Source organism: Erpetoichthys calabaricus, chromosome 15 (genome assembly GCF_900747795.2).
Source record: "Erpetoichthys calabaricus chromosome 15, fErpCal1.3, whole genome shotgun sequence".
Lineage (NCBI taxonomy): Eukaryota > Metazoa > Chordata > Cladistia > Polypteriformes > Polypteridae > Erpetoichthys > Erpetoichthys calabaricus.
The window spans coordinates 80,286,034-80,306,837 of record NC_041408.2 but is presented as its reverse complement, the minus strand read 5'-3'; the positions used below and the strand labels follow the sequence as shown (position 1 = coordinate 80,306,837).

General features: G+C 36.1%; 1 protein-coding gene across 1 annotated transcript in view; it reads left to right on the top strand.

Annotated features, from left to right (window-relative positions):
• The window catches only part of znf318 (zinc finger protein 318), a 47,505-nt gene extending 27,057 nt beyond the window's left edge, over nucleotides 1-20,448 (top strand). Inside the window, 7 exon segments of the mRNA XM_051919230.1 lie at nucleotides 2-274; nucleotides 2,743-2,842; nucleotides 5,048-5,394; nucleotides 11,434-11,628; nucleotides 13,202-13,304; nucleotides 14,729-14,847; nucleotides 17,124-20,448. Of these exon segments, the coding sequence (XP_051775190.1) occupies nucleotides 2-274; nucleotides 2,743-2,842; nucleotides 5,048-5,394; nucleotides 11,434-11,628; nucleotides 13,202-13,304; nucleotides 14,729-14,847; nucleotides 17,124-19,481 (3,495 nt within the window). The 3' untranslated portion in view covers nucleotides 19,482-20,448.
• Nucleotides 20,449-20,804: the final 356 nt, after the last annotated feature.

The following is a 20,804-nucleotide window of genomic DNA, read 5'->3' as shown; positions in this document are numbered from 1 at the left end:
TCCTCCGATACAGGGATCAATACCAAGTATCCCTCAACCATCAACTTTCCCGGTTCTCTCAAAGAAGGAAGAGCAATCACTAAAATCTTGTCGCCCATTCTTGCGAGTCATTGAAACAGTGCCTATTGAAAATAAAGCAGAACTTAAAAAGGAGGAGTCTTCCCTTGTGCAAGTACCAATAGTGGAGAGCTTTCAGCACAGTTCTTCCAGCAGTATTGTGGTTCAGCAGCAAAAAGTGGCTGAAGAGAAAAATAAGGCAACTGAAAAGCAAAAAGTAATTGTCTTTTTCCCTTTACTGTACCCTGCCCAACGTTCAAATTGTTTCTTAGAAATGCTCCATAGGTTGTCACAGTGGTTATTGCTACTGCCTCATGGATGCAGTATCCAGGGTTTGAATCCCCCACCTGCCTATGTATCTGGTTTTTTTTTTTTGTTTTTTTTTTTTTTTTTTCTTTTCATTATTGAAAGACCTGCAGATTAGGATAACCAGACTGAGTATGGATGTGAGTAGTCAGAGATGACTGCGTTTTCATTGTGCTCTAATTGATTATAAATTAGTCGTGTTTATTTTTGAATGGGATTCAGGAATGGTTTAGAATAGAAGGTTAGCAGCGTCAGTCCTGGAGGGCCGCAGTGGCTGCAGGTTTTTGTTCCAATCCAGTTGCTTAATTAGAAAATCATTCCTGCCAATAACAGATCTTATTTAATTTCGTGCCTTGTTAATGTTTTTAACTCTACAATGTCAGGTCATTCTTATCACAGATATATATATATTTCTTTTCTAAGGATATCCTCCAAATGGTTTATATCCTGAAGTAGATTAATTTTTAGTCTTGTCACTTTGTTGTCTTCAGTTTTCTTCTAAATATTTTATTAAACTAAATATTTATTTTAATTTATTTATAAAGCACTTTAAAAACAACCTCAAGGCTGACCAAAGTACTGTACAAAGAAAAACAACACATAAACACATAAGAACTGAAGAGATTCTTAATGGAAAGTATAAAAAGTATACAAATAGCCAATATATTATACAGGGTTAAAAGCCAGAGAGTAAAAATGTGTTTTTAAATAGGATTTAAAGGCAGCTAGCGAGTTTTGGGGCTGCAACTGAAAAAGCTTGATCACCTCGGAGTCTGCATCGTGCCTTGGGAACGCGTAAAAGCATCTTGTCTGCTGACCTGAGAGAGCGAGACAGTATGTAAGGGTGCAGCAGTTCAGACAAATAAAGAGGGGCACACCCATTAAAAGATTTAAAAACCAATACAAGGATCTTAAAATGGATTCAAAAACGAATTGGAAGCCAGTGGAGGGAAGCCAAAATCGGGGTAACATGCTCATGCTTTCTTGTGCCAGTTACATAGAGCATGATGAATACACACAGGTGTGAACCATAACAAGTAGATGGAGAACTGCTGGTCCCTTTGTCATTTGTATCTTATTACAAATAAGGAACCATTAAAAACAGTGAATGCAATTGTTTAAGACTAAAATAAGCAATTAAGGGTTTGAAATCTTAAAAAGCAAGATAGCTAAAATGAGACAGTAAGTGCTTTATCAGCAATAACTGATTTTTCATTAGGCAGTTGGTTTGTAACACAAACCTGCAGCCCTCACCAGAACGGATGTTGCTCACCACTGCTGTAGAAAGTAATAATGTCTCCACAAAGCCCCTGTTGAAATGACATAATTAAGCAATGAAGATCCAAGAGAAGTTATAAATATTGATACTGACAATTTGGGTGTTACATTAGTGAAGTGATGTGACCTTTCTAGGTGAAGGTGTTTTGAAGTTTGAGGTCTTAATATGATTACACAGTGCCGCTCACTGACATTGATCATCAGTCAGACCACAGGATAGTTTATTTTGAGGTAGATGTTTGCGGACCTGGTGTATATTTGAACTCATGACTTAACTCCTAAGAATAAACTGTTATTATCACCTTGTTTATGCCATGTTGTTCTGCTGTTTACATTATCCCTTTTCTTTATGTGACTTTCTTGCAGCCAGATGTAGCGTTTATGCAGGAGACCTATTTAAATAATAACAACTAATATAGTCTGAAGAGAAACTTGTTGGGTTATGTTTTTCAATGTAAATGTTGTAAGACCACCAGAGGAGTGAGAATTGAGATTCATAGCTCAGTCCCGTTTATAGCTACAGTATAAGATTTTTTTTTTCTTAAAATTACAAAGGGTGAAATTTGCAAAACATTTTTAGAATTTGGCAAGAACTTATGTGAAAGGGATGAATGTGTAATTGTTCCTGAAGTAACTCTCCAAAGCAGGCAGAGGAATGTTGCCGACATTGATTTGAAACAAAATGTATGGTGCTAGGATTGATTGAAATTTTTGAAGATAACCTACGGTTGAACTAAATCAGCACTGAATTCTGCCTTACAAATTAGTTTAATGGGTGGTTTTTCTCAAATGTAAAGCTCGGCTGATGAGTCGGTGTGGTTTTAGATTTTGTTAGTCACAGGTGCACATTTTTTCCACTGTTTTTCTTTAAGACCTTCATTCAGTCATAATCAGTAGGTGCATTTCATAAATGTTTTTGTTACTTTTGCATTTCCTAATATCATTTTATACGCAGGTCTGTTTCATTCTTTTTATTGCCCTTGCATGCTTCTGATAATTACACGGTTATACTTGTATATTATGTGAAATTCATACTATCTAACCATGAAAGGAATGTGCTTAACTTTTCTGTTGCATTGGCTGGCAATCTGACATGCATAGGTTATTGAAGAAAGAGAAAAACTGAGAAAAGAAAAAGAAAGTCGTTTGAAAAGGAAGGAATATCTAATGAAGGAACTTGAGAGACTAAGAAAACAGCAAGGTAATATTTATTTAAATTGTTAGTTTGATCCTTGTAATAGCTAAGAATTCCTTAAAATAGTGTCGAGGTAAACTAATTGTTTCCCTTTATGATGTGATGCTATGGTACATGGAAAAAAAGTCAAGAGTTAAACCAGTGTGTTCAAAAGTGACTTGGGCAGTGTTAGATGGCAATTAGGGAATCCATTCACCCCGGGATTCCCAGACATTCCCACATTCCCGGGAATGAAACTGCTTAAATTCCCAGCAGAATGGGGACGGCCAAGTTCGCATATATAGTGTGTAAAAATCGATCAAGAAATAACAGAGTTGAAAATAATTAACTGGCACGGGTTTTTGGCACCGTGTTGCTCATTAATTCAGTCAACAACAGACCAGCAGCAGTCTGTCTCCCGGCTCCCACTAAGACTGAGCACAGTGGACTGGGAGGTGTCTGCACTCTGCAGCTCACGAATGCCGGGATGGGGCAGAGTTCATTGATGTCTGTGCTGTTGACAGCTTTGAACAGGAACTTGAAATTGCAATGCGTCAGTCTGTTGCATCAGCATTATCTGTGGTAAGAAATTTGCCATCACAGAATGATGACAAGAAACTGGATGAATCAGTAAAAGCTGAAATGGAGGTGTTTCAGAGCAATGGCAAGCGCGGGCGATGTTTAGAACAAGTTATCAGTATCTGATGACTGTGCCGCCTACTTAAGTGGAGGCAGAGCGTGCTTTCTCAGCAGCTGGCGTATTCTGCATGAAGGTGCGCTCTCGCCTGGACGACCGCACGCTCAACACGTTGTGCTTTCTACGCTCTTATTACTGCAACTAACTAGATACATGAACTTGTATGACAGCATGAACTTCTTGTAGTTAAGGTTAGTCTTTTATTGGTGTCAACATATTACAGTAGTTTTATTAAAAATAAGTGTTGCTCGTTCTAAAACCGTTCACATGTGAGATGCCCGTGCACTGTCATTCCCGGGAGCCCCATGTAATGAGAGCTTATTATCTGAACTTGCTGCGAATTACTTATTCATGAGTAGCAATTGCAGTCACTGGTTGTCTTCAAGAATGGGGTTCAATGGTTTACATGTTGATTCTCTGCACCAGATAGATACACATTGATCCATTCCATGTAGTAAGTGTGCAGCCCTGGACATCTGAGCAATAACTGGTCTGTGATGCCCAAAATCAAATGTTTTGCTACTGTGCGATAGATCTCTTGGAACCATTTTTTCTGGTAGACATGACTGAAAATGGTACAGTAATACAACATTGGTGTCACGAAATGTGTTGCACATTTGTAATAATGGATAAGCGAATCTGTGGAAATAGTGATAATTTACTATGTGTGTTGTTTGTGTCTCTCTCGATCTCTCTGCCTACACATTTTTGAAGATTAAAAAGGGCACATATTCCTCCACATCCCATCAAGCTAGAAAATCGGTATGGTGTGTTGGAGTGCATAAAAAAGTGACTTATTTTAGCTTTGATTTCAAGAGCTACAATGACAAAGTGCACAAAGAAGCTCAAAGTAATGAGGCAGAGAGAGAGAGAAAGACGGACGATCCTTTCTGATGAAGAAAATTGCCACACAGATAACATAGAAAACAGTGCAATGAATACAGATGAAAACTTAATATTGAGAGAGAGAGATGAATGTTCTGCAAATGATGGTGTCGGTGGCCCATGACAATATACCAGTGCTGACAATTCTAACAGCACTCTGGGTCAGGCTTAATATTCTAGAATGCAAATCCACTGATCTCCTCAAGTTCTAACATTATGTACTCTCCCCTGATGTCATAACAGCTCTAATTGATTGTATGTATGCTAAATCTTAAAATTTGTACGCATCATGCACTAAGCTTTGTGGGGGCTGGGGGATGATTTTGGGCTGGTGTTTGAGGGGGGCCACTAATGAGTGTGACCCCCCCCAGGTCAAATACCTTGCACTGCCAGTGATGCATACTATAACATATTTTCTGGATCCATCTCTCTTCCTGGTGCTTGCATTTGACCTCTGTTAGATTTTATAGTGTAACTGCACCTAAGATGTGAATGTAAACATGTTTTACTTTTGTATGCTCTTTACAGTCTTAGTACATAAAAAATGTAATGAAAATTGTTGCCAGCATCGTGATCATTTTAGTAGCTCCTGAAGAACAGCAAATTTGTGTAAATGTTCAACTGTCTGCATTTATATTACTGTGTTCAAGGAGAGCTTCTTAGGAAGAAACGAAGGGAGAAGGATGGGCACAAGGACCCTTTGCTTACAGAGGTTAGTCGGCTTCAAGAAGAGGTGATGCAGCAGATCTCAGTCATCCGAAAAGAGCACGAAGAAGCAGAGAAGAAACGTGCTCAGTTGGACAAGGTGGCTCAGATTTTGGGCCTCCACATTTCTGAGAAATCAAAGAAAGTTGTCAAAGAGAGAGAGAACATTCCAGAAAAAAATAGAGAAAAAAGTCCAAGTCCAGAAAAATCATCATACACCTGTAGTGGCATCACCACAGTTACTACTACCACTATCACTGCAAATTCGGCTGGCCCTGCTTCGTCTAACAAGGTAGAATTCTTAGTGTGGGGTATGTCAGTTATTTAACTGGATGGCTGGATTCCGGTAACCGTGTCATTATATCTTGATTTTTATGTGTTGGTAAAAGATTATTTTATTGGATTTGTAGGTGTAGTGCAGCTATACTTGTCCCCCTCTTATTTTGTAAATGTTATACTTCTGTGTGAAAAGCAAGAGAATGTTATTATTGTTTGAAGTTCTTTAAAAATGTGTATTTAAAAAAAAAAAAAAATGTTTTCTTAAGTGTTCTTTTATGTTTTTTATGAAATTCATTTTTGTTTATTTGTATTTAACTTTTTTGCTTTACAGTTTTGTGCGTCTGCAAACATTTTAAAAGAATGGAGGCTTAGGCTTTTTTATTATGTGTATGTATATAAAATATATACTAGTATTGTTAAAAAATTTTGCAGTTCTAGTTCTGATGTGGTGTAATTTTAGGAGAAGTGTTACCAGTACCCACTGCACAACATCTGTTTTTTAATACAGTGAAAAGAATAAAATGTGCTAGTTTCTTTAGTAAGAAAAAGTATGTCAAACGAAAAGTTTACATGGAAGATTGTTTTTATCTATTTCCTTCAGTTTTTGAATACTTGATTCTCATAAGAAAAAAGAATGGCCAAGTAGTAAAAAATATTCATTATTCAATAATCATCCATAAATAAGCAGCAGGCAGTAGTTCTGCAGTCTGGAGCACTTAAGTCCAAGTTGCAGAATGTTACATTGAATTCACTGTGGTAACAAATCTGATCATGAATGTTTTGATGAAAACTGGTCATTAAGACTGGCATGAGTAATCAGTTTGTATTCATTTAATGGTTCTAAAATATTGCAGCCTCTTAAATGTTTCCAGGGTGCTTCTTTTAACTGTATTTATTCATTCTGTTCATCCTGAAGTACTGTTTTTAAAGTAGCAGCTGGCATCCACCCTAATTGCATCCTTCTTATTATTGTACCCTTCTATAGTATAGCACTTTAAACTGTTTGGTTAAATTGAAAAATTTCAAGTCCATCAGTATTTTCTTATAGCTCATATGCTGCAGTCCTGAAATACGTCCAGCAGTGAATACTGTTCTCCCTGTAACTGATTTGTAATATGGGAGCTAAAAATTCCAGATGTGTCCTGTGTAGTTTGTTAAATGGACTAAACATGGCTTCTCTTGACATAACTTCACATAGCCCGGCTATTTAGCTTAGCCTGTATAAGGCTACAGTGGGGGCAGCATTTTTGTTTCTGCCAGTTCCTGTTTTTAATTAGACTTATGTTAATGAAGTATGCAGCTCTTGTCCACTTTTGTTTCTTTGGGCTGGTTTATACTTCACGCTTAGAACACGTATACACATGTATCATTGCTGGTGCACATTCCTAGCGTTCTTTTAACACATCCTCTGTGCACTGTGTCATAATGTGCCGTATGCACGAGTTGTAGTGCCAGGAAAAGTATAGGTGCCGTGTGTGTACAAGTTTTGGTATGTGATGTCGGCATTATTTGTTATCAACATGTGATGGAAGGCTTTAAGCTCCAGCAGCATCAATCAGTGTGCTTCGATGTTTGATAAATGGTTCGATGAGGTGAAGCAAATCATCAAACTAAAATGCTGACATGTCTTTATTGTGCTTTTCTTCATCCATTTTTCACATAGGCAATGCAAGCATTGCATATTTCCCATCATGGTGATGCGATACATTTAAAAGTATCACATACTGTCTTGACATTCTGTGTTACTGTTTTCATCTTTTTTTTTTTTTTTTGCACACTTTCGTAACAGCTTCAGGATGCAAGTAATTATTTTTAACATCTTCTCTGAACTCGCAACACAATTGGACGTTTTTTCCCCGTGATGATTTCTCTGACACCTGGTGGAATCCTCCAGATTTACTAAAGTACGTACGCACGCAAGTGTAGACACTACATTGCTTGCGTAGCAGCAGTGTCCTCAAGTTCATGCATCACGTAGCGTTAAGTTTATCTCCGGCCTTACGATGCACAGCGTCATGACAGAGTTGACTTACTTTTTAAAGCAGTTTTCTTAGTTGACTTAGTTTTCCTGCTTTGCTTTTTTCTGTTTTTTTCAATGGCTTAGGGAAAGAGTGTTCAATATGGCCTGAAATCTGTGTTATGTAATTGAACATTCTGAAGGTTTCGCTAGATATCATTTGTATATGCTTTTCTGAGAGAAATATTTTGTTGTTTATTTAAAAAAATTTACTACTGATTAATTGTGCAAAGTGATGCACCTCTTACCCATTGAAATGCTTGTTACTGCTCTGCTCCAATAGATTCAATAGCAGGTTTTCACCTCTCTCAAACTAATAAAAGCAAAATTATAGGCTCGCTGTCTTAGTTTATCGAACCCATGCACATAGAATACAAGACCTATCTTCTTTTTGTACTATGTTCCTGTTTGTATCAACTTGCCAGTAACTGTTAGTTAGAAACATTGGGGAAAAAATTGAGACATAAACAGGCCATTTAGCCCAACAAGCGCGTCCATTCTATTCACCTAGATTGTCCAAAGTAAAGACAAATTGGGATTGAAAGGGCCTTAAAGTCCTGCTTTCCACCACACTACATGGTAATTTTATTCCATGTGTCTTATGGTTCTTTGCGGGAAGGAAAACTTACTAACATTTGTCTGAAATGTTGCCTTAAATTTCCAACCATGTCCTTGAGTTCTTGTTATACAAAATTAATTTTAAGATAACAACTCAGGACCTATTGTACTACTTCCTTTCATAATTTTTTACATGTAAATCTTTATTTGCTTTAACTGAAAAGGTTAAATCAGCATAGTCACTCTCATCTGGTCTTTCTCCAGCACAACTATATTGCTTTTGTAATGTGTTCTCTAAAAGTGTTTGCATTACTCCATGTGAAATCTCATTAGTGTTTTATATAATTTGAGCATAGCCTCTCCTAACTTGTACTCCTAATGCTTGTATCTTGTTATATAACTTAACATCCTATTAACGTTCTTGATGTATACAGTGATGAGTCTACTCTGACTCTTCGACCCTTCTCATAATGTGTACTTTCAAGTTTCAAACCTCCTAGCGTGTGTTCAAATCTAACATTTCTTCTTCCTATGGGTAATACCTTACATTTGTTTACATTACTTCATCTGCAACAAATCGGCTTATGCCTACTGTCCAGGTTCCTTTGCAATAATTTAGCTAATTGTTCATTATCTGCCCTTCCACCTAGTTTATATCATTTACACACTTAACCACCTTATTGATTATATACTTGTCCAAATCGTTTTTCTGTTGAACAGTGCAGTGTCCCTAGCACTGACCCCTGAAAGCTACCACTTTTAACTCCACCTAATTCTGAAAAAGTTCTCCTCATCATAAACCCTTTGTTTCCTATATTTGAGCCAGTTTTGTACCCACTTACAGACTGCGCCCTGATTTCCCACTTCTTTTAGGTAGGTTACTAACCTTTCATGTGGTATGTTATCAAAAGCCTTCTGAAAATCAAGATGGCGTAATATCATGGAAACCTCTTTTATCATATGCCTTTGTTTCTTCCTCATAGAATTCCAGCAAATCTGAAACACAATGTTTCTCCTCTGATCCCTTGTTGAATATTTGCTAATACTTCTGTTCTAGACATGTGTTTCTGCTCAATAGCTTCTATTAATTTACCCATGATACACGTTAAACTTAACTACTTGGATCAGCCCAATCGCCCATTTTATACCATGCAGTGATATTTGCTAGCCTGTATTGTTTACACATTTGCCTAGTGTGCAGAGATTTTCTAAAAACATGCCAAAGTTTTATATATGTAATCACTAATTTCCTTGCACACTCAAGGATAAATGTTTTATGGTCCTGGGGAGTTTCTAGATTTCAGCCTGTTTAATCCAAGCAGTACTACTTCCTGTACAATTTCAAAGTCGCCAAGTACCTTCTTAGTAGTTCCAGTAACTTTTGAGAGGTAACTGACCTCTTTACAATTCATTTCACAAATTTCATTGCAATACAAGTTGAAAGCATTTGCTATTTCATTGTCTATTCTAGCTCACCTTTACTGTTCCTAATGTAAATACAATTAATCCGTTCCAGACCATACGAACTGTATGTAAATATATATATATATTTTTTTTTTTTTAAGTTTTTAAGCACAAATATAGTTAATTAAACCATAGAATGCACAACGTAATAGTAAACTAAATGTAAAAACATTGAATAACACTGAGAAAACCTTGAACAGCAGAAAAAACTAACACTGCAATAGTTCGCGCTATAGCGCTACCAACTGCTGGCTAAAAACACTTTTTTTTTTTTTTTTTTTTTTTTTAATGAGTTTTAAGCACAGGGAAAAAAATGAACATTTGAAAAAATCCGTAATTTAATAAACCACCAAGAAAAGTAACATTGCAACAATGCACGCTACAAACCGATTGCTGTAAACAGAAGTGAAAACAAAATCAAGCCCAGTGCATTCTTTAACTGCCTTCCTACCTTGTGTGTCCAGCCCCCTCTCTCTCGCGCTGCCTGTGTGTGTGCGCAGCTCTCTCTAACGCTGCCTGTGTGTTTGCTCTGTCTCTCTCTTGTGTGTGTGTGTGTGTGTGTGTCGGTCGGTCGCGCGCGCACTCTCTCTTGCTCACTGCACATGGAGAGACTGAACATGTACAAACCGAAAGGGAAACTGGCTTGTTCGTATACCGAGTGTGTGGTCGTGAACTGAGGCAAAAGTTTGGCGAACTTTTCGGTCATAATCCGATTTGTACGTGTACCGAGATGTTTGTGAACTGTGGTTCCACTGTATTATGGTCCCTTTAATGAATGTCAAATGTAACACTCAAAAATCCAAAGCAGTAGTTCCCAACCTCAGTCCTGGAGACCCCCAACCTGGGCTGCAGGTTTTTGTTCAAACCAGATTCACAATAATTGAGAGTAATTGATCATGTTTAGTTAGCTGGTCTTTTTTCTTTCTCTTCTGCATTCAGAAAAGCACAGCATTATAAGAAATTTAGAAATATTTATATTTTTGCCGTAGTTTAACTTTTTTTTTTTTTTTTGCTGTTTTTCTATTATTTTTCCCTTATTCTATGCAGTTTTCCTCCCTTCATTGTATCCTAATAGTGACAATTAAAAACAAGCACACACACCCAGGCGAACAACACTAAATTATGAACTGATTCACCGTCAAACCCATTGATTAGTCAATAATGGAAAGGCAGAATAGAAATCATGGTGAACATAAATAGAAAGTAAAAAAAAAAAAATCCACAAATAACTGCTTAATTTTTATTTTATATGTATTAACACACGTACTTTTATAATTGCTTCATTTACCCCAAAACACACAAACTGGGAAATAACAGCTCACTTAATTAGTCTTGGAGTCCAAATAAAAACAGAAGTTGGTTGGAACAAAAACCTACAGGACTGAGTTTGGGAACCACTGGACCTGTGTTATATGTAGTTTAAATTTCCCATTGACTTTCAGCTAGGGTTTGATTGTGTTGTTGTGAATCTGTGTACAGTTTATCAGTAACATTGTATTTATATAGATTTTTTTGACACTGTTGTTTTACAGAGGTCTTATGTTTATGATCACCATATATATTTCAGTTGATCTTGGTATTGTCACCCAAGTGTCTAATTCATACAAATGTTACCAAACTAAAATGCACATTTGACTGCTTGACAACTTTTTTCCCCGCTTCTTTAAGATGGTCAAGCTTCATCTTAAACATTCTTCTAACAAATGGTAGTATTAGTCGTCTTTGAAATGCATTACTGAAAATAATGCTAGTATTGTATAGGTATTGTTCTCTCTCCCATTTCCTGGAATAAGAAAAGAACAAAGTTCATTGCATACACAAAAATCAGTGTCATATCATTAATGTATGCAACTTCGAAGAAAGTTTAAAGGTAAGACCATTTGCCACATGTACCTTCCCTATGGGCTTTTTTAAAGAATATATCTGTTTTATTACCTAGCCCAATGAACTTCTGCTTTTCCTATTTGTGTTTAGCTATGCAATATTCATCCAGCCTTTTTCCTTTTAATGTAGGAATCAAAACTACCTTCAAAACTACCTTCTGCCAAGATAAAAAGTGCCAAGACAGTGCCACCTCAGTTTACTCCCAAGTCATTAGAGCAGTATGAATATTATGATGCTGGTAATCACTGGTGCAAAAACTGCAACACACTATACGGATCTATGTTTGATTTCTTTACGCATCTGCACAGCAAAGCACACAGAAAGGTAGGTGATCTGAGAACTTTTACTGTGGTTGAAGTATGTACATTTGGAAATTAAAACAGGACCTGTTACTGTTCATTTTTTCCTTATATCACTGTCCAATTGTCACTTAATAATGTTGTCTTTACATAATCACTGCAATAACTGCAATAATAAAGAAAAATGACCATTTACATCATCTTTTATGTGTTTTGTAATTTTTTTGTAGAGGGAGGATTGGGATACCACCTTTGTGAAATTTTTGATATTTATATTATTAAAATCAGTTTAACTGCACATTACACTAATCTGCTTATATTATAGTTGTGAAAGATGAATTTGTGAACCTATGTAAACTCAATAAAACAGAAAAGTGATTTGTATTGCATCCTACTTTTATGACAACAAACATGCCAAAATTAAGCATTGTACCATAAAGTAATTTATGTTTAATTATATTTTTTACTGTCAAAAGACCTACTGCAAGAATGACCTATCTTATGGTGCTGTTTATCCCTATTGTTTTACCTTTTTTTAAATTTGGAGTTCTGAGTTAGCAGTGGAAAAAAAACTCGTGTAGAACACCTTCATACCTGTTAGCCAGTGCATCTGTTTGTCAGTGGACAGATCACTCTTCAATCTTGCTTTTTTATGTTAAAAAATAAATAAATAAAAATAAGCTATATGGTAGGCTTTTAAAGTTCTTGCCATTTCACGACATACAGAGAAATGAGCATCTTGTACTAGTGTTTATTTTGGACTTGGACTGCTCCCTTAATAACTAAGAATAGTATTTGAATGAATAACACTTTTCATTGTATTGCAAGTTTTTGTTTTTTGTTAATGTATTAAAGATCGGCAAAAGTTACAGTATTGTTTTTTCTTTTCTTCATTTTAAAAATTTTTTGTAAAGGATCATAGCTGCTGTAATGCAAAACTGCACATGCTATAGTCATTTCACAGTAAGTCTCTGAGAGCATTGCTATGTTTATGAGGTTTATTGTGATGCATAACATGAGATATTTTAAAACTAAAGTCAATTACCTTTTAATATGTTTTGGCTCTGGCTGATTTTTGATACATTTATATCCCATCCCTTTTTTTTTTTTTTTTTTTAAAAGCGATCTTCAGTGGGAATTGAGAGATCCGAGTACTAATTGGAGAGAATGACTTAGCTGTGTGTTTGTGGGCATTCTAGAATTACTGCTGAACAAGAAGCTTAGAATTTTTGCTGTTTGTGTTAAGTAGATTAGAAAGAATTTAAGCTAGTTGCTTAAATTATAAAGAGAAAGGTGGTCTTTTTGGTTGAAATACCCATGGGTTATGGTTAGTTTTGTGGGGTTTTCTTTTGGTGAAAGGTGCATTAATTGGTGTGGCTCCTTGTAAACAGGATTACCACGACCATCATTGCTCTCTTCATTGGAAATCTCTCCCAACTAACCCTTCTGAATGTTTATATATAAATTTATTTAATTTTTAAGCTTTGTTTTACACAAAATATGCAAAGACTTTAACACCTCTTTCACATAGTTTTTTCCATTCAAAATTAGTTGGAAAGCCAGCACTGTAACAAATACTTTTATCACTGTGCACATAGACACAAGATCCTTATGATAGACCTTGGGCTGCTAAAACCTCCAACACTGATGGTAAACTTCAAACAGGAAAAAACATGGAGAAAATTGTTGTTCCAGCAAAAGGTATGTTTGTTTTTGTTTTTAATTTTAATAGAGATATTGGGGGAAAAATCTATAGTATGCCTTCCTGTGAGAGTTTAGATTTAAATTTGGGATCATCAGAAAAAGATTTCCAAGATTATTATTATCTCTTTAACTGGTTTTCTTTCAAAGATGGTGCTGAAGATACCTAGATTTCATGTCATACTAATAGATTTTGATGTGATGAGTAGATTTACAAGCAGTTTCAATCCTAGACTGCATGTATCAAGCATGTATTCTAATTTTTCTCCCACCCGAACTTGCTTTGACTGCCGATCATTTGTTTGCAGCCTTTCCTTCTTGAAGATTTGCAGTTTAAGGCCCTGTCACATTACATGATTTTTCCAGTGATTTTCAGTCACAGACCTCATTAATCTTACCAGCAGGTCTGGAGCAATTATGGTACATTTCTGTGACTACCAGTCATGAGGTTTCTCAGTCCAACCAGCCGGCTATCTGGCTCAATACTTTTGCCCCAACCTTCAACAAAACCACTCTGCTTTAATCGAAATGAAGTGAAAAAAGTAATTCTAGTACTTCCACTTCTTATAAAGCTAAACCAATTAAAGATATGACATTTGATGTGAAGTACTTTTTGCGAAAAATTTGAATTTTGCTTTTGTTTTTTCTTTAAAAAGATAAAAGCATTTTATATCCTAGAAAATCTTTTCTGTGATCCCAGATTAAAAAGTTCTATTTGATATCATTATTTTTATTTTGTGCAGTACAGTTGAACATCTTTACTTTTTCAAGAAGGGAACTATGATATACATACATTTCCAATATGAAGAAAAGGGAGCACATTAAAATGCTGTGTTTCCTCTCCATAGACATAAGTTTTATTAGTTGACAGCTACATAATTGGTGATGCTGTTCGTCATGATGGGGAGATCAGTAAAATTTACTTTTTTAGATTTACAATTAAACAAAACTGGGATTACATCTCCATACTCATCATTTACACACCTGGTACAACTGTACTAAAAAGTCAATGTAGCAGCATTATCGACATACATATTTATGCGTTTGTTTTTAAATGCTACTTTCAGATTGAATGTATTATAAAGGTGAATCTATACTAGTACACTAAAGCACCAGCTCTGTCATAGCTCTGAAAAGCTATTAAGTGGCTATTTCACAAATAGCAGTCACACGTTGTGTTTCTGAATTAGCGATTTTAAAATGTGGCTCAGAATAGAGGTGGTGCAGAAATACAAAGGATGTTCAAACGTACCGCTTTAAATTGTAAACTTGGATAAAAGTTAACACTGCTGTATACTGTAATTAGGCATGGAAAAGTTAAATTTGATAATTTACTAATGTATTTTTAATCATATTAATGTTTGCCAGTTTCCTCTTAATCCTCTTTACTCATACATTATGGCAAAAAATTTTTTTTTGTTTAGGGTCGGAGTTTTTGACATCTGTAATAGGATTTTATTGCCTGTTGTGTGAAAAATTTTATGGTGACCAGATTGCTGCAGAAGAACATGTTTCATGTCATGACCATAATGAAAAATACAAGGTAATCTGTGAATCTTAAAATTAGAATGAATTGTTAAGAAAAAGATCAGAATGTATGAAAACCTTTCTTTGGGTATTGTTGCAGAGTGCAGCTTTTTAATTTATAATAGAAATTGGGGACTAGCAGCTTGATAGCAAGCACTTTCTTACTAGAGTTTCACACACACTTCTGTAGGACAACTTGCCCTATAACAACTAAATGATTTAATTTTCCTTGGAATATTACTGACAGTATGCGTTTCACTCAAGACAGTGGCTTTTATTCTCATATTAATCCATAATACAGTGTGCATTTCAGAAATTCTTTTAAATGAATGCTGAGCAGAGGAAAACCAAGTAAAGTCACACACACAATGTAAGAAGTATATCTTTATTAATCAGTTAAGACATCGTCTGTACTACAAGAACCCAAAACACTACTTGTGACTAAATACAGCTTGGGAAATATGCTTAAGTAGTTTGTTTCCCTTTTTTTTTTTTTTTTTTTTGCTTAAATATTTGAATTGCCCACAATCCTGACTAAACAAATTTGAGTTCTGTTAACATACCTCTTACTCTTTACAAAAAGCATAAATAAAAACAATGTTTCATGCTTACAGATGTGTAGATCTAAGTATTTTCCTTTGTGGGAAAAGTATGCTCGTCATTCCACCCATTCTTTAAAGCCAGTGTCATCCTACATGACTTCTACCATTATTTTCAGTTGTAGGCTTCATTTACATAATCTTAAGGAAGTCACATCAGTTTCTAAACAGTCAGTGTGCAAAGGTCAACTGCAGGGAAGGAATTCAAGCTTTAAAACTTTAGAGCCAGTTCCAATGACCGTTTGATGATTGTTATTCCAGTGTTCTCTATCTTGATTGGCTCCCAAAATAAAGAGATTTGGAAATGTGACAAAGTCCTAAGGAGTATTCAGTCACACAGTGCAATTCCCAGACATATGATTTAACACCCTTAGAAATGACGAGGTTTAGCAACTTCAGACTTTACATTTGCCATGCTCTCTGACTAGCGGTTGAGTCCCGTAGTGTGACATTGTTCAACACTGCTTATATAAACCAGCACTTGTCATACATTTGAAAGCAGCCATAAATGATAAACTGGGTCTTCACAAGGTGCACTCATTACAGGCCATCACAGACATAATTTGGATGTACAAGGAACACCTAAGCAAACCCCGTGAGAGTGTATGAACATCACACAGGCCACAAGCAACTCTCATGCAGGTCCCGAGAGTGGTGAGGCAACAGCAATAATTTCAGTGCCACCCAAAAATGAAAATAAAACCTTAAAATGCTGTATTTAAAAACTGATAAAATGTAGATTTGCTTGAGATTTAAAAAAAAAAAATGCATTTACTTGCCTGAAAGTTCAAGTGAAATGCAAAATCCAGTAACGGCAGCCTATCTTAAATTTATTTTATTAGATTCAGCACAAGCTTATTATGGTCTCTATCTGTCTGTTTGGCCATGATTAAAGTATGCCTAAAATAAATATATTAGTATTCTGACCTTCATCCATCCATTCATTATCCAACCTGTTATATCCTAACTACAGGGTCACGGGGGGGTCTGCTGGAGCCAATCCCAGCCAACACAGGATGCAAGGCAGGAAACAAACCCAGGGCAGGGCGTGCACACACACTAGGGACAATTTTCAAAGGCCAATGCACCTAACCTGCATGTCTTTGGACTGTGAGAGGAAACCCATGCAGACACGGGGAGAACATGCAAACTCCACTCTACTTAAAATAGTGACATTATTTAAAAATTATTTATTTTACTGTTACAGATGGGTATAGTGAAAAGTTTTCTTTTTTAACTTTCATCAGTTTAATTAGTACATTTTGTTAGCAGGAAAGTTCAAAGATGGGTGTTTCCCCTACACTCTTACAATATTTTGCACCTTGTATATTATTTTAAGAGACCCTTTAGTTTCCATGTTATTGTTTTTCCATTCCCTCCCCCCCCCCCCCCCCCCCCCCCCCCATTTACAACTGTACTCTTCAGACTTTCCTGTTAAATAAAGCTAGTGTTAGAATATTTTACCTAAAAGTAATTAAGTTTTCTAGCTCACTGCCCTTCTCTTCATTCAGTGACATTCAAGCTGCATAACTCACTAACAACAAACACTCTGCATTTTCATCATGCATTGCATAAAGTCGTATTTTTGCTTTTGGACAGCGAGGCTTAATCTGTTAGTGATAAATGTAGACTTTTTTTTTTACTCTTTATTCTAATGCCATTAGAAGTAAATTATTTTTTCCCATCCTTTCAGAAATACATAGAAGAAAATCCTTTATATGAACAGAGAAGAAATCTGGACAGGCAAGCAGGACTTGCTGCAGTTATGGACAATAAAGAACGTCGACAAACTGAGATGAAAAGAAAAATGGTAGAAGAATCTGGGAGCGTAAAAGGTGAGGATGTAAAAGCCAAGATAGTGATTAAGGAGGATACAGAGGAACCCGACAGCCCCATGGAGTCAGAAGATAAGGCAGTTTTACAAAAATTGGACAGTACTTTCAAACCCTTGGTTCAGATGAAACTGAAAAAGAAACCAGAGGAAACTGTGAAGCCAGTAACAGGTGTAAAAATGTTTGGAAAGTTTAATTGGAAGAAAGAACAAAAAGAAGAGGAGAAGAAAGAAACACCTGTTGAAGATATTGGTGATGAAAGTAAAGAAAAAGAGGATGGGAAGGCCCAGCTTGGTAAAGCAAAGCCCATTGCAATAAGGTTGTCTGGGAAGACTATAATCCCACAGACTACTGCCTGGACACGCAATAATTCTACACCTGCACTGTCTTCACAAGCTAAAATAAGGCCTAATTTGCCCCTACCAGCTATGGTACTTAGAAAATCTTCAACAGCTGCAGTCGGCAAACCAGCCCCATTAAATGCCTTTCTCTCTATTAAATCTTCTGGTAACAGTGCAAGCAAACCTTTGCCTGTTATCAAGAGTGAGTCTAAAAAGGACATCGTACTGACCCCTGATCTCATTTCTAAAGCTTTCGGTGGTGAAGAGGTAGTATTGAAAGTTCCTCCAGGTACTGAAGATCAAACCCAAACACCAACAGAGACCAAACTGCCCCAGCCCCCACCTCCACCCCCTGTGCTGCAAGTCATGAGTTTTGAATCTGATGTTGCAGCCCCTGGTGTGCCAGAGAGCGAACAAACAAGAACAATGCTTGTTCGCCCCCCTCCTCTTTGTGGGGCATCTACGATGAAAACTGAAAAACCAAAGTCAAGCTTGGCCACGGCTAATGCTAAAGACCTATATGACATTTTTTATAGCAGTGGTGCAAAGAGCTCCTGTGATCTTATATTTGTTAGTACAGATCAGGATACAATAAAAGAAGATAAACCTGAAATAAAAGAAACAAAGACAGATGTACCTAGTAGAAATGAGAAAAATGCTGATCTAGATCAGGTGTCAAAATCCGTAGGTTCTGAAAGTGATGCAAACACAGAGGATAATTTGACATTGATAAAAACCGGTAGTGTAAGTGTGAAGGAGTCGGAAAACCAAATGGAGCCTAAAGAGATCGTGAATGTTGGTGAATCTTGCTGCGCTGACCCAGTGCCCTTTGTTTCAGACGTTAATGCAGTTGAGAGTGAAAGCAGTCTCCCACCTTTGGAGGATGAAAATTTGCTTTGTAAGCCACTCATAACTTCAGCTGACAATCCTGCAGATGAGAATAATGCAAGTGATTTTGGTAATTCAGAAATTAGCATTTCACCTGTACCTGAAATCAAAGTGGACGATATTCCATTCCAGAGTGAAGTGGAAGAAAGCACACTTGTTCTCAGACATGATGTGTCATTGAATAGTGACATTCACATGGATGAACCTGACTCCCTTGACTCTGCTCTTCAGAGTAATGTATTCTGTGATCAGGAAACATCTGATCATTTTGAAAATGATTTTATGCCTTCTGATGGTAAGGCGTACACTTTCAACTTGGAAGACAATGATCAGGATCAGTCCGCGTGCTTCAAAGAGATATCCACTGTTCATCAGTCTGTTGACTTGGAGGTTTCTAGTGATGAACCTGAAACCATCAGGTTGGAAATGGCAGAGAAAGAAGTTAGCCTTGTAGAACAAAGTAGCTTTGAGGTCTTATCTTTAAATTTGTCTTCTGCTGATTTAAACCTTGATACTTACGATATAGGCTTTGAAACCACCGATTTAAGTGTTTCTGAAGCAACAAACGAGTCTGTACCAATGGAGACTGAAAAAAGTAATGATGAAACTTGCGGTATACCTTTGGATACAGCAGAATTAAATATTTCTGAAATTGTGAGTGAGTTTGTACCGGTAGAAACGGAAAATACAAGGGGTAAAACGTGCAATGAAGATTTTGAAACGGCAGATTTAAATGAAATAGCAAATGAACTTGTACCGATCGAATCCGAGGAACCATCTAAAACGTGCGATACAGGCTTTGATAATGCAGATTTAAATGTTCCCAGCTCTGAAAATGAGCCTCCTACAAAAGAGGCTGATTTAAAAAATGATGAAATTTGTGGCAACATTTTTAAAACTGAAAATGTGAATGATTCTGAAATGGAAAAGCAACCTCTGCTAGAAGAGGTTTTAAAAGCAAATGACAGCACAGGGGGTCCTGCAGACTGAGCAGGGTGATGAATTATATTGATCCTGAGTATAGAAAATAAAAATATTGAAAAAGATAATCCTGAAGCATAATTATACTTACAAATTTGTGAATTCCTTAATTGTATTTTACTTTTGACAAACACATGGCCAAAATTAGTTAAGATTAGTTACAGAAACTATTTACGAGTAATACTTTCATCAGTGAACAGTCAGGCCACTGACACTGAAGCCGACATGGGGCAAAATGTTCAAAGTTTTGAAAGGTAATCTCAAAAAAAGATTCAAACTTAAGTACAAACCTTGTGATGGATATGACTTTTTCCTTGTAATATTCTGTATATTAAGTATGTGCTTGAGTTTCTGATTGCTGCTATAGAAATAAAAAATCTTTAAGGTGAAAGCATTTAGGATTTTCTTCCCCAGCACATTTGTTAAAATATATTTATATTCCCTTTTTTTTTCTTTTTTTTTTTTTAATTCACTTCACTATTGGAAAACCATTCCTCTTGTCTTTGTTAATTTGTTAAATTGTTATCGACTTTGTGTTAAAGAATTTTGCATAAATTTTCTTGTAGAATGTGACCAAGTGTACATAAAATTGTACCTTCAATTGCAGCAGCTACAGTTTTCTTGTTTCCTCATTAATAAATGTGGAAATATTCAAGCAAAGTTTTCAGCCTGCCCGGAAGAAACCATCGTTAAGATGCAGAACGATAGAATGATCCAGAAAAGGAAGGATTTAGAAATTATTTTGTATGTTTCTTGATGTAAATATATAACAATCTTGTGAAGAAAGGAAACAAAGCAGAAAAGAAGACTTTTGAGGAAGATTTGGATTTTCTCATATCTTGGCATCTTTCACTTCTAAGTTCTCATCTTTTTTTTGTTCTTGTTCTAAATAAAATTTCATTCATTCTGTATGTTTGCCAGTTTGGTTTTGAAATACATGTTTAGTGTTCATAATAAAGTGTATATAGACACCTAATTTGTATTGTTTGTGAATTCATTCTTGGAGTGAATGTAATTCCTCTGCTTTGTAGGACTATGTAATTTAGTTGAGTTCAGTACTGAGAAAGTTATAGGTTTTGGTTAAAAGGTTAATTCCAAATTTGTATTTGAACTGTAGTGGACATTTATTCTATGCCTTTGTTTTAGCCTTATTGAAGATGGCAGTAGACAACACTCACCAAGCTGATTCACCTTTACTTCTTGATAGGATATTAAGATGTAACTTGTTTGCCACTTCTGTGTGCTTTTTGGTGCCACAAAATGTTGAACAGCTGCCTTCACTTCATTTTGCATGTAAGTATACTTTATCAGTCCAGGAAAATGCAGAAAAAT